The 14,689-nt window shown below is 33.0% G+C and overlaps 2 protein-coding genes across 2 annotated transcripts in view; both read left to right on the top strand.

Moving 5' to 3' along the window:
- Positions 1–5,350, top strand: part of LOC132743745 (uncharacterized protein CXorf38 homolog) — a 35,937-nt gene extending 30,587 nt beyond the window's left edge. The window contains exon 5 of the mRNA XM_060732310.1: positions 5,243–5,350. Coding sequence (XP_060588293.1) covers positions 5,243–5,350 — 108 coding nt within the window. The remainder of the gene's footprint in view (positions 1–5,242) is intronic.
- Positions 5,173–14,132, top strand: LOC132743735 (uncharacterized). The gene is made up of 2 exons (XM_060732300.1): positions 5,173–5,312; positions 7,365–14,132. The coding sequence occupies exon 2, from the start codon at positions 7,538–7,540 to the stop codon at positions 10,742–10,744; it is 3,207 nt and encodes a 1,068-aa protein (XP_060588283.1). The 5' UTR covers positions 5,173–5,312; positions 7,365–7,537; the 3' UTR covers positions 10,745–14,132.
- The last annotated feature ends 557 nt before the right edge of the window (positions 14,133–14,689 follow it).

The raw sequence follows: 14,689 nt of genomic DNA, 5'->3' as shown, positions 1-14,689 counted from the left end.
ATGTACAAATCATTAGAAAATAATTCACAGAAATAAAAACACATTTCAAACATGAATTTCTACTGGGACATACGATAAGTTATCGTATATCCCAGATTTCTATAAAAGTATTTTAGCAATCAAGAAACATTTTTTTGCAATGCCACCATTAAACCATGTAAAAAATAATTATCTTAAAAAATCTGAATCGCGGTAATAATTTATGCTTTAAGTAAAAGGGCGTCAAAATGTAGAGAGTATGCCTAAACAAAAGACGAATTTTTTTAAATAGGTACTTTTTAACTAAGCGTTGCAGCGTTCTATCGGCATATTTTCATATGTTAATACTTTAGCGACATAAAATAATACTTTATCAATACATTCTTATGTGTTTAATTTTTCACAAAGCTGCAATAACACCACATACTCTAGTGAAAATCTGTCATATTTCGCACTCCGAGCGTTCCGCCATCTCATTCTTTCCACCTTTATCCGATTCCGCGCATGCGCGCGACGGGTTTTTTAAGCTAAACGAAAGTGTCCGATCCTTGTAATATAAATCCGTGCATGTACTTAGGGTCATAATTAAAGGTCACATCTCAAGATCAATTACTCTGCCATGAATTTGGCTGAATTATGGTCCCTTTTGGACTAAAAAAATCTCCTTTTCTTGGTTAAGTTTAAAATGCAAGTTTTGCATATCTCTGAAACTATTAAAGATACAAACTTGAAACTTCATATGTATATTTGTAGTCATAAATAATGATCACTGAACAGCACTTACATGTATCTGTGTCATGTATTTAGGCTGGTTTATCTCCCCCTTCTTACTTAGTCTCTTGGTTAATGTTTACATGTAAGTTTTACATATCTCAATAACTATACGAGATTTTGATGTAAACTTCACATATGCATGAAGGGTCATAATTGTATGTCACTGACCAAGGTCCATAATTCTATCTTGCATTTAGGCTGATTTTTCTCCCCTTTTTATATGCCCGAAAGAATTTCGGGCATATTATGTTATACCCACTGGCGTCTGTCTGGATGTCCATCTGTCCGCACTCACAGGACAGTTATTATGTGGCTAAAGGGACAATAGGTAACTGTTCTTTCTCTTTGATGTCATTCATTCCATAATGCTTTTAATGTGGCTATTTTCTGTTGTGTGGCTAAATAGAACAATAGAGAGAACAATAGGGTAGCCACATAATTGCAGTCCTGTGAGAACTTCTGTCCATCTGTCCGTACAAACCCAGAGGTACTTGTGTAACTTGGAGAACAATGGGTAACAGTAAATTCTTTTTGATCCTATTCATTACATTTTTATGCCCCCACAATGTGGGAGCATAAAGCGTTGTACTTGTCCGTCCGTCCGTCAGTCCGTCTGTCAGTCAGTCCGTCCGTCCGTCAGTCCGTCCGTATGTCCCGAAATCTTGTGAATGCAACTCCTCTTAAACCGTATGGCAGATTTTGCTTAAACTTACAGGGATGAACAACCTTAATGTTAAGATGGTAGTAAAGGAAGGAATTTTTGCTGCGACCAAATTTAACAGAATTATGGCCCTTTGTTGATTTTTTCACTAGATACTATGTAGAAATTTTGTGAACGCAGCTTCTCTTAAACCGGATGGCAGATTTTTCTTAAACTTACAGGGATGAACAACCTTAAGGTGTAGATGGTAGTAAAGGAAGGAATTTTCGCTGCGACCAAATGTTACAGAATTATGGTCCTTTGTTGATTTTTTCACTATATACTATGTAGAAAGTTTGTGAATGCAACTCCTCTTAAACCGGATGGCAGATTTTGCTTAAACTTCCAGGGATGAACAACCTTAATGTGTAGATGGTAGTAAAGGAAGGAATTTTTGCTGCGACCAAATTTAACAGAATTATGGCCCTTTGTTGATTTTTTCACTCTATACTATGTAGAAGTTTTGTGAACGCAACTCCTCTTAAACCGGATGGCAGATTTTGCTTAAACTTACAGGGATGAACAACCTTAAGGTGTAGATGGCAGAAAAGGGAGGAATTTTTGCTGCGACCAAATTTAACAGAATTAATGGGCCTTTGATTTTTTCACTTTATACTATGTAGAAATTTTGTGAATGCAACTCCTCTTAAACCGGATGGCAAATTTTGCTTAAACTTCCAGGGATGAACAACCTTAATGTGTAGATGGTAGTAAAGGAAGGAATTTTTGCTGCAACCAAATTTAACAGAATTATGGCACTTTGTTGATTTTTTTATTATATACTATATAGAAATTTTGTGAACACAACTCCTCTTAAACCGGATGGCAGATTTTGCTTAAACTTACAGGGATGAACAACCTTAATGTGTAGATGGTAGTAAAGGAAGGAATTTTTGCTGCGACCAAATTTAACAGAATTATGGCCCTTTGTTGATTTTTCACTCTATACTATGTAGAAGTTTTGTGAACGCAACTCCTCTTAAACCGGATGGCAGATTTTGCTTAAACTTACAGGGATGAACAACCTTAAGGTGTAGATGGTTGTAAAGGAAGGAATTTTTGCTGCGACCAAATTTTACAGAATTATGGCCCTTTGATTTTTTCACTATATACTATTTTGAAATTTTGTGAATGCAACTCCTCTTAAACCGAATGGCAGATTTTGCTTAAACGTCCAGGGATAAACAACCTTAATGTGTAGATGGTAGTAAAGGAAGGAATTTTTGTTGCAACCAAATTTAACAGAATTATGGCACTTTGTTGATTTTTTTATTATATACTATATAGAAATTTTGTGAACACAACTCCTCTTAAACCGGATGGCAGATTTTGCTTAAACTTCAAGGGATGAACAACCTTAATGTGTAGGTCGTAGTAAAGGAAGGATTTTTGCTGCGACCAAATTTAACAGAATTATGGCCCTTTGTTAATTTTTAGTTTTCAACTTGTGGCACATGTAGTCCAAAAAATATTTGACCTAGAGTCATAAGATTGACAGAACAGTGGCGTGTGGGGGCATCAGTGTCCTATGGACACATTTCTAGTTACTTGTGTGTCTTTTTTAGCTCACCTGAGCTTGCTCAGGGTGAGCTTTTAGGATCGGTGAATGTCCATCGTCCGTCGTATGTCAACAATTGCTTGTGAACACTAGCGGTCACATTTTTGAACCAATCAACATCAAACTTTGTCAGCAAGCTTGTTTAGTCAATTGCTTGGATGAGTTCGAACATGGGTCATCTCTGATGAAAAACTAGGTCACAGGAGCTAAAAATAGAAAAACCTTGTGAACACTCTAGTGGTCACATTTTTGACCCAATCATAATCAAACTTGGTCAGGATGCTTCTCTAGCTGATAGCTCGGATGAGTTCGAACATGGGTCATCTCGGATGAAAAAGTAGGTCACCTGAGCTAAAAATAGAAAAACCTTGTTAACACTCTAGCGGTCACATTTTTGCATCAATCATCATCAAACTTGGTCAAGATGCTTGTCTATTTGATCACTCGGATGAGTTCGAACATGGGTCATCTCGGATGAAAAAGTAGGTCAATGCAGCTAAAAATAGAAAACCTTGTTAACACTCTAGCGGTCACATTTTTGCATCAATCATCATCAAACTTGGTCAAGATGCTTGTCTAGGTGAAAGCTCGGATGAGTTCGAACATGGGTCATATCGAATGAAAATCTAGGTCACAGGAGCTTAAAAAAGAAAAACGATGTTAACACTCTAGCGGTCACATTTTTGCATCAATCATCAATAAACTTGTTCAAGATGCTTGTCTAGGTGAAAGCTTGGATGAGTTCAAACATGGGTCATATCGGATGAAAAACTAGGTCACAGGAGCTAAAAATAGAAAACCCTTGTTAACACTCCAGTGGTCACAATTTTGACTCAATTGTCATCAAACTTGGTCAGGAAACTTGTGTAGGTCATTGCTGGGAAGAAATTAAACATGGGTCATCTCGGATGAAAAAGTAGGTCACCGGAGCAGAAAATAGAAAAATCTTGTTAACACTCTAGTGGCTACTGTTGTGATCCAAATATTCTGTTAATTGGTCTGAAAGTTTGTTTTGATGATTTCAAAGTCCAGTTCGAACTTGGGTCATCTAATATGAAAAACTAGGTCACACCGCCCAAATATCGAAAAACCTTGTTAACATTCTAGTGGTCACATTTTCGACTCAATTATCATCAAACTTGGTAAGATTGCTTGTTTAGGTAATTGCTTGGATGAGTTCGAAATCGCACGTGGAACTAGGTCACCGGAGCTAAAAATAGAAAAATCTTGTTAACACTCTAGTTGCTACTGTTTTGATCCAAGTATCCTGGAAATTGGTCTGAAAGTTTGTTTTGATGATTTCTAGGTCAAGTTTGAATATGGGTCACCTAGGTAAAAAACTAGGTCGCACTGCTCAAATATGGATAATCCTTGTTAACACTGTAGTGGTCACATTTTTGACTCACCTGTCGTGAGACTTGGTCAGAATGCTTGTCTAGGTAATTGTTTGGATGAGTTTGATAAGTCAGGTGAGCGATCTAGGGCTATCATGGCCCTCTTGTTAATTTTTGACTTTTGTCCGGGACATAACTTTAAAACTATTAGAGATATCAACATGAAACTTTGTAGGTAGCTAGATATCATTGAATAGAACTGCAATGCTTAAAGAACCTAATCAAAGCCTGGTCTAATTTTGGAGTAATTGGCCTTTGTTCATTTTTACACTTTGAATTTTACCCGGGACATAATTCTGATATCATCAGGAAACTTTATAGATAGATAGATGTCATTGAATAGAAGTGCAGTGCAAACAAACATAACTCCGCCTTGCCTAATTTTGGAGTTTTTGCCCTAGTTCATTTTCTTTATACTTTCCTGTGTCCAGAACCTTCTCGGGGAGCATCGCCCGGTTCAACTGGTTCTTGTTTATCCTGATGTACATGTAACCTTTTTACAATCAGTTCAAATGCCACTAAAAGTACATATACAAGAACAGTGATAATGAATAGCCTATATTCAAGCAGAAAATGCCTAACGGACAGCTGTACTGTTGACTTGTGGAGTTCTAGTCTATAAAGAATATAATGGGGAAAAAATCAGGACTTTCATTTGACTTCAACACATCCAGAAAATCAACTTATAGAAGTTTGTCTCGTTGAAATTCTACTGTATATTTGGACGCTGTATGTTATACAAAACGACTGAAAATACACATATTACTTTATACAATAAACATTTTTGAAAATTTAATGAATAAAACACAATTATTTGTATTATATTTTATGTTGTAGGAGATAAAAAGACTCAAAGTAGAAGGCTCTCCTCAACAAAAACAGTCAGAATTTGAAAAGGCTAAATCAGGTATGCTACAAATCTATATAGAATATGAAAAGGCTTAATCAGGTATGTTATATAGAATGTGAAAAGGCTAAATCTTGTTTGTTATATAGAATATGTAAGTTATATAGGATATGAAATGGCTAAATCAGGTATGTATATAAAAGGCGAGATCAGAATATGAAAAGGCAAGATCAGGTATGTAACTGTATTCCTAGAAAAGATTCTGCGCGTTTTAAGTTAGCGCTTTTCGCAGTAGGCATAATTCCGCAAATCTTTATAGCCGCGAATATGTCACTTATAACAAATCCGCGAACATTTTTAGCTTCAACCAAATAAAAACATAAAGGTGCAGAATATTTATTATAATCTGCTTTCACAATAACAGATAAACAGAGGTACGTACTATAGAACTGTGTCAAGAGTTATGTATGTATGTTATAGATACCTGTTTGGACCCTGAAGAAAATAAATTGTCAATTATTAGTAATTATCATGCTTATTGACGTTATTCGGTAGTAACGGCGTATACAAAAGCGTACATTGAATGGCTTGGATTTTATTTGCTTGGAGTAGGTGTAATCCTTTGTTAAAAGAAAAATAGCGATCAATTGTTACATTGATAAGCAGCTGTTACATTACTATAATGAAAGCGATATAATGTAAACTCTGATACTGAGCAAAAAAATACGCATCAACATTTTGAAGATAAAGTCAGTTATGATTCCAATGAGAATAAAAGCTAACGGGTCTGACTGTATCTTATTTATTCACATATTGAAAAAGGTAAGGAAATAAGATAAAAGTGTTCACGGAACATCTGGCTGTGTTCGACTAGTCAAAAGATAAATAGCTATTGTCAAAAAAATAAAATAATTAAAAGTACCCAACAGGCAAGGACTTGCATCAAAAACGTTGACTCCAAAAACTAGTTTAGGTCGTAGCGACTTAATATTTGCGGAATTTGCGGTTACTTCAAATCCGTGAAAGTTTGTCTCCGCGAAAATGCCGACGTTGTGAAAAACGCGAAATACTGTATCCGCGAACATTTCTAGGAATACAGTATATAGAATATGTATAGGCTAAATCAGGTTTGTGATTTAAATATGAATAGGCTAAATCAGGTATGTGATTTAAATATGAAAAGGCTAAATCGGGTATGTTATATAGGATATGGAAAGGCCAAATCCGGTATGTTCTATAGAATATGAAAATGTTATATTAAGTATGTCATATAGAATATGTAAAGGCTAAATCAGGTATGTGATTTAAATATGAAAAGGCTAAATTAGGTATGTTATATAGAATATGAAAAGACCAAACCATGTATGTTATATAGAATATGAAAAGGCTAAAGCAGGTATGTTATATAGAATATGGAAAGGTTATATCCGGTATGTTATATAGAATATGTAAAGGCTAAATCAGGTATGTGATTTAAATATGAAAAGGCTAAATCAGATATTTTGTATAGGATAAGAAAAGGCTAAATCAGGCATGTAATATAATCTATGAAAAGGCTTAATCATGTATGGTATATAGAATATGCAAAGGGTAAGTCAGGTATGTTATTTAAATATGAAAAGGCTAAATCAGATATTTTGTATAGAATAAGAAAAGGCTTAATCAGGCATGTAATATAATCTATGAAAAGGCTAAATCATGTATGGTATATAGAATATGAAAAGGCGAGATCTGGTATGTTACATAGAATATGAAAAGGTTATATCCGTTATGTTATATAGAATATGAAAAGGCTAAATCATGTATGGTATATAGAATATGAAAAGGCAAGATCTGGTATGTTACATAGAATGTGAAAGGCTAAATCAGGTATGGTATATAGAATATGAAAAGTCTTAATCTTGTGATTGTTGTCATTAACTAGCGTCAGTCTGTTCAATATTTGCTGATTTACTGATTTGTCTTTACATTTCAATGAGGCCCCCTGTGATGTATTCTACTTCTTTTATATATTTCTGTGATAATCTGTCCAGGCCTTTACTTATTTTCTGTATCATTTACTCATTGATTTGTTCTTAACAATTTGATATCATATTATCATTTAAATTTCAGAATGGCGGAAAAAGTTGATTGAACAGTATCAAAAAACCCTGCTGCAAGTTCCTACAAAACCTTTACAACCAAAAAGTGAAAAATGTAGCTTTAATGAGATTTATATTAGGCCTAAAATAACGAGGGAAATAAAAGGAAAAAAGGGGGAGACAAAGGAGGTGGATGTTGAAACAATGTCTGAAATCTTCACAATGAACGGAGTCCCCCAAAAATCTGTATATGTTATAGGAGATGCAGGGTCAGGAAAAACTAGTTTTTGTAAATATCTGGTCAACTGTTGGTGTTTGTCACACAGTGAGGAACATGGAGCTGGCAATGAAAATGATGATGGCAGTGGTAAACCTGAAGGTGACAGTGAAAAACATGGAGGTGACAGTGAAAAATTTGGAGGTGATGATGAGACACCTGGAGTTGGCAATGAATTTGAAGATGGCACTGCAGAACATGGAGTAGATAATGAAGGAAATGAAACACATGTTGGTGTCAATGAAATTGAAGATGGCAGTGAGGAACATGGAGGTGATAATGAAGAACATGATAAAAAGAGAATCAACATTGTAAATGAAGAGGTAAAGGGGACACATAGTGGAGACATTGAAAACGAAGAGGGCAGTAAGACACATGGAGGTGTTAATGAGAAACGAGGAAATGAAAAACATGTGGGTGGCATTAAGAAAAATGGAAGTGACAGTGATGACATTCAAGATAACAACGATGAATCCCACAATGATGACTCTGATGGTGACTCCATGCCTTCCGAATCTGACATTTATGACTCTGATATCTTTAATAACTCTGAATCCCATAGTGACGACTCTGATGGTGACTTAATACACTCCGAATCCGATAGTGACGACCCTTATACTGACTCCACAGACTCTGAATTTGACTTTGAATTTTACAGTGATGACTATGAATATGATAGCAAAAATTATGAACTTGAATTCAATGGTGTAAAAGAGATGAAAAAATTTGACTTTGTATTTTACATCCCTCTAAGACAGTATAATCAAAACATTGACACTATTGATGAAATGCTTCTAAAACGTTATCAAATGAAAATGTTAAACACACTTCTTGAAGAGGAATCCTCTAGAGTAATGATTTTGCTTGATGGCTTAGATGAATGGTCCTCTGAAAATGTCCCACAGCATAGCATCTTTAAGGAGTATACAATATTAACTACTTCGCGGCCATGGAAATTTCATACATTAAGACCAACTAATGTTGATATTGAAGAGTCGCTGAATCTGAAAGGGTTTGATTTTAGATGTGAAAGGGAAATGGTAAATAGGACAGTCTCACAATTAAATGTAAATAGACATGCTAATAAACATCCCAGAGATTGTAGGAAAAAGCTGAATCAGAAGTCTCTGGGAAGTTTAAAACAGGTACCAATTATGCTACAACAACTGATATGTCTATGGTTTGATGGTAAACTCGATAAAACCTCAAGATGTGCCATCCACACCGGTATGTTAGAATTATTCTTCACCTGGAATGACATGAAAACTACAGGAACAAGTACTCGACTCATGAAGGGGACCCAGAAAGTAGATCTTCCTAAATATTTAGCCGATAAAACCAAATTAAGATTAAATCGCCATTTTATTTATGAAGTATCACAGTTGGCTTATGAGACACTATTTAATTGTTCGAAGGATAAGTCTTTGACATTTGACATTTGTATGTTTGATGAACTAGAAATATCAGATGAAGTAAGAGAAAATTGCTTGAAACTTGGAATAATTACAGAAGATGAATGTCCAAGTTTATCTGTATCAGAACCACCAAGCTCATTGTTCTCCTTTATTCACAAATCAATGCAAGAATTTCTGGCTGCAGTGTATATTGGCATCAATTTCAATGCAAAAATTGGGTTGTCAGATAGTACAGGAAATGTTGAATTAGCCAAAAAGTTTATTGATGAGATTTTTCAGAAATGTCTAACAGTCAATGACATATTAGAGCAGTCAAATGTAATTATTATGCTATCTGGTCTTGAACCTAGATTAGCAACTCATGTTTCAAAATACATATATGATACTGTGTCAGAAGACTCTCGTGTTCAGGAATACAGGAGAACAATAAGTGTTCAGGAATACAGCAGAACAATAATTAGTGACAATTATAATTATAGTATTAGTAGGGATCATCGTTGTATTACTGATATTCAAGAGCTTATGTTTGAGTCAATGGAAGAATTCAATGCAGCATGTAGTGTAGGAAGTAATACGGTATTTTATATAGGAGATTTGGTCATTGATAGACGGGGTCAGTATTGTGATATTGTTTGTTCAAGTATTGATCAGCAACAAATTGTTCCTGACTCTGTTCTGTCTATTAAGGTAGGTGACATCAACACATTTAATGTTAAATTTACAAAATATTTACCAATGTTTCATCACCTTGAAAAAATTGAAATAGAGTATGTATATGTACAAAGGTTATCAAGTACACAAAGTGATAGAACACAGAGTAATGAACAGATGATTGATGAGATAAACAATTGTGTTCCTGAGACAATTAATGTAAATACTTCAACATTAAAGTCTCTGTCTCTTGTTGATTTCTCTTACACTGGCAAGTATTACCCAGTGTATAAAACAGTTGTTAGTTACCTACCTAGTATGATCAATCTTGTAGCAATACATATGAAACATATAGCAATGAGTCATGATGATACTACTACATTTTGTAATTTTCTTGAGGGAACCAGTCATCTTGAACAAATACATCTTGATGATGTTATATGTAAGTGTAAGAAGCAGCATGATGTAAATTTATCAAAACATAAACAACTTCAGTACCTTGATTTGAATGATACTGTTAGTGTGATAGATGCTGATACTACAAACCTTGAAATATTTAAATTTCATGATTTGATAGATAGTAATTATGAGAAAATATTTGATATTATTAGAAAATCTAGCAAATTAAAAGAACTTAAATTGAATGAAGAATATGACAATAAATCTCAATTTTATCATACCAACATAACAAAGAGACTAGTCACAGTATTACCATTGTTACACAATCTCAGTAAGCTTGAGTTAGATAGATGTAGGTTAACTGACAATATAATACAGTCACCTTTAGAGATGAAGAGTTTAAAGAACATTCGGCTTTTTGAAGTCATAATGAGTTTGACAACATGGAAGAAGTTTGTTGATAGTCTTCCTGGTATTCCTCATACTGTAGAGGTGAGGGTAAGTAGCTGTTATATAATAGGAAATGGTGATGATATGTTTACATTGACATCACTAGAACTTAAAGGAGGGAAGGGAAATTATGCTATACAGTATGTAAAAGATAAGGATCAGCTATTTCATGTTAAACAGTATAATGGTAATTGCTTTGACTTTTCAACAAAAAAGTGATAAAGTATACAAGTAGTTTAGTTACATAGTGTTTGAACACTAATTTTTGTTTTTCTACCTTTTCAACAAAAATAATGGTTTGAATTTTTAACATAGTGAGATAAAATACATGCAGATAACATAGTGTTTGAACTGAATTATTTTATGTGAAAATTTACAATAATTTTTTTGTTGTTATTTTCTTAATAAAAGTGATTCTTATGACAAGTAATTAACATATTGTTGTGAAGCAAGAGGATGAATTTAATGCATTATTATAACAATTTAAATACAATTTAGAAAATAAATATTGATGTTTTATCAATGTAACAAAATGTATTTATAATATTGAAATTGAAGACAGTAATATTCAATTTTTGTTTATAAATAAATAAATGAAAGAAATGCAGTGAAATAAAGTAAATATATTGATTTAATAAAGATAAAGGTTCTTTTCTAAAGATCAGGAATAGTTTGCGGGGAAAAAATGATTTGAAAACAGTAATGTTCTAATTATAAATGTATAAATAGGTTTGTAAGTAAACAAGTAAATAAATTAATGAATAAGTAAATTAAATGAATTATATATCATAAAACAAATATTGAATGTACAAAGTCAAAAAGGAGGATGATGTCAGTTAATAGGTTGAAAAAGTAAAATATACTTTATTTATAATTAATAAGCCCATTTCTAAGCACATTTACTTTTTATGGTAAAAAATAGAATCACACATTATAATAATCAGGAATTTGACAAGAGTTAGGGGTTGAAGTTGTTTTTATTATCATTGAACAAAATTGTAATATATAAATGGATACTATCATACATGAAAATAAAAAAGCACAAAGAGAATGATATATACATGCTTAAATAGTTATATGATATATGATACAAGGAAATGGTACCAGTTATATGTTATATATGACAAGAGAATGGTATATATAAATACCAGTTATATGATATATATATGACAAGGGAATGGTATATATAGATACCAGTTATATGTTATATAAGACAAGCAAATGGTATATATAGATACCAGTTATATGTTATATATGGCAAGCGAATGGTATATATAAATACCAGTTATATGTTATATATATGACAAGGGAATGGTATATATATAGTTATATATACCAGTTATATGATATATAGGACAAGGGAATGGTATATATAGATACCAGTTATATGTATATAGGACAAGGGAATGGTATTTATATATACCAGTTATATGATATATAGGACAAGGGAATGGTATAATAATAACCAGTTATTTGATATATTGGACAAGGGAATGGTATTTATAAATACCAGTTGTATTATACATTATACTAAGGACAAGGGAATGGTATATATAAATACCAGTTATATGATTTATAGGACAGAGGATCAGTATATATTATTACCAATTATATGATATATAGGATTATATGATATAGAGGAATTGTAATTTTTTATTTGAATACCTGTTAGATGTGAGGACAAGTAAATGGTATGCTAATTTTTTTCATGGAGATGAGGACTACTTACAAGTTATATTTTAGAAATTCCTTCTTTGATTGTTTTATATGGTAAGGATTGAAAAAGGGGAAAAATTATAATTATGCAAAAACAATTACTTTGTACAAGTTAATATTATTAGTCAGTATCAGTCATGTGTATATCTAAAGGGGCTTCACTTAGGATTTTTGACATGTTCGGAATTAAATTTTCTTGATTTTTTTAGATTGATAGGATGAGAATATTCTTGAGGTTTCCTACTATTTCAATATAACTATTAACTTGTGTGCAAAAAAATTAGATCATTCTTTAGATCAAGCTGTATCTCCATTACAACTTCGGGTGGATTAGAACCTCACGCACATATGAGAGTTATAGGCAGTCTCTGTCCGAGGACCATGAATATAACATAAATTTTGACAGAGTTATTGCCCTTTTTGAAGTTAGACAGTTCTGCAGTCGCCATCACTGTGGATAGCTGAGCACACTGTGCTGTCGAGAGCTCTTGTGGTTCAAAATGATATAAATGTTTATAGCTTAACTCCCCTTAAAATTACACACAATTAATATCAATTTTCAATTTTAGTTTTTTTTTCTTGAGAAATAGTATTATTCTTATATGCCCGAAAGAGGGTGTCCGTCCGTTTGTCCGTCCGTTAGCAATATGGTTTCCAGAGCATAACTTAAGTTCCATTTGGCCCACAATATTCAAACTTCATAGGATATTGTCCATATTGGGTAGAAGACCCTTATTGATTTTGGGGTCACAAGGTCAAAGGTCAAGGTCACAATGACCTTAAAACTGAAAACAGTTTCTGGACCATAACTTAAGCTCCATTTAGCCCAAAATATTTAAACTGCATAGGACGATTGTCCATATTGAGTAAAAGACCCTTATTGATTTTGGGGTCACATGGTCAAAGGTCAAGGTCACAATGACCTTAAAACTGAAAACAGTTTCTGGAACATAAGTTCCATTTGGCCCAAAGTGTTCAAACTTCATACGATGATTGTCCATATTGGGTAGAAGACCCCTATCGATTTTGGGGTTACAAGGTCAAAGGTCACGGTCACTATTACTTTAAAACTGTATAACGTTTCAAGAACATAACTTAAGTTCCATTTGGTCCACAATATTCAAACTTCAGAGGCATGAATTGCTATTTGAAGGAGGTAATACTTTATTTAATTCTCATGTCTTACAAATGCTTCAACCTTACTAAAAAACAATCAACACTTTTGAGCATATAATGCTCCGCCTCAGCGGTGCTCTTGTTATATTTTTCCGTATTAAGTTTCCAAATTAATCTGTTTTGGAATTTCTACTTTAATTTTTTATTTAGGGTTTTGGACCTCAGTGGAGCTTCTTTAAGTGAACTTAAATGCTTATTTTTTTTGTAAATTATATAGATAAACTTAAGGTAAATGAGTATAAACATGCCTATCTGTAAATTAAGATGTACATATTAGGAATATTATACCAGTTTGTGGCTGCCCCTCAGGTATATATTCCCTTTCTCGGCTGTCCCGAGGGTAATTTGCCAGTTCTTAGCAGCCTCTCTTGGATATATACCAGTTTTTGACTACACTAAGGAAATGTATTATGGCAGAAATATCTGTAAGTCTATAATTACTCAGCTTGTTTCAATATTGCAGTAAAATGTTACATTTGTCTTGTTATTTCTTGATTTTCGGCACATTTAAGTACCATTACTTTGAAATAAAATTTACCATTAAAGGATTGCCTAGCTTTTGAAATATTGTGCACTGAGAAAATGTAAATTTTAATTCAATCAGTATAAATGTGAATGGGTAACCCATACATATAAACAAATACACTTCATTTGTGATGATTGTAGTTCAGCCCAGTATCTGTGGATTCATATGATGTTAAGACTGAAAATTAAATGTTTTCAGACAGTAAAGATATAACTACATTTTATTAAAGATTAGTTAGTTTTTTATGCTTGCTGATGTTAGTATATACATGTACCAGGATTAAGATATGTTATATATAAACATATGGTACACTTGTCTGTGACTTTATTTCATGAAATTCTGAATGAATGAATGAATGATGTATGTATGTAAGCATATTATCACATATAATATACATGTTTGTTGTTTAAGTGACATGCTATTGCAAAGCTTTTATGAAAATAAGATAACATTATTTTATATAATGAAAGATTTTGGGGCATGTAATCCTACGTACATCTTAAACAGTTATACCTGTTTGATTTAAAGACCCATTAAGCCTTAAAAAATGCAATCACTTTATTTTTTAAAAAGCTTATTTTTTTTTTGTGTCCAAAGAGTATTTCATTGTCCATATAGCACAGCCATCATTTGTTTCTTTTGCATTTATTCATGTTTGATTTAAAGGCCCATTAAGCTTAGAAAATGCAGAAAGTTATTTTTCAAAATTTTATATTTTTGGTGTCCAAAACGTTTTTCATTGGCCA

This window comes from Ruditapes philippinarum, unplaced genomic scaffold, assembly GCF_026571515.1.
Source record: "Ruditapes philippinarum isolate M1 unplaced genomic scaffold, ASM2657151v2 ctg7965_1_1_1_1, whole genome shotgun sequence".
Taxonomy (NCBI): Eukaryota; Metazoa; Mollusca; class Bivalvia; order Venerida; family Veneridae; genus Ruditapes; species Ruditapes philippinarum.
Note: the sequence above shows the minus strand (reverse complement) of the source record. Positions and strands in the feature narration are given on the sequence as shown.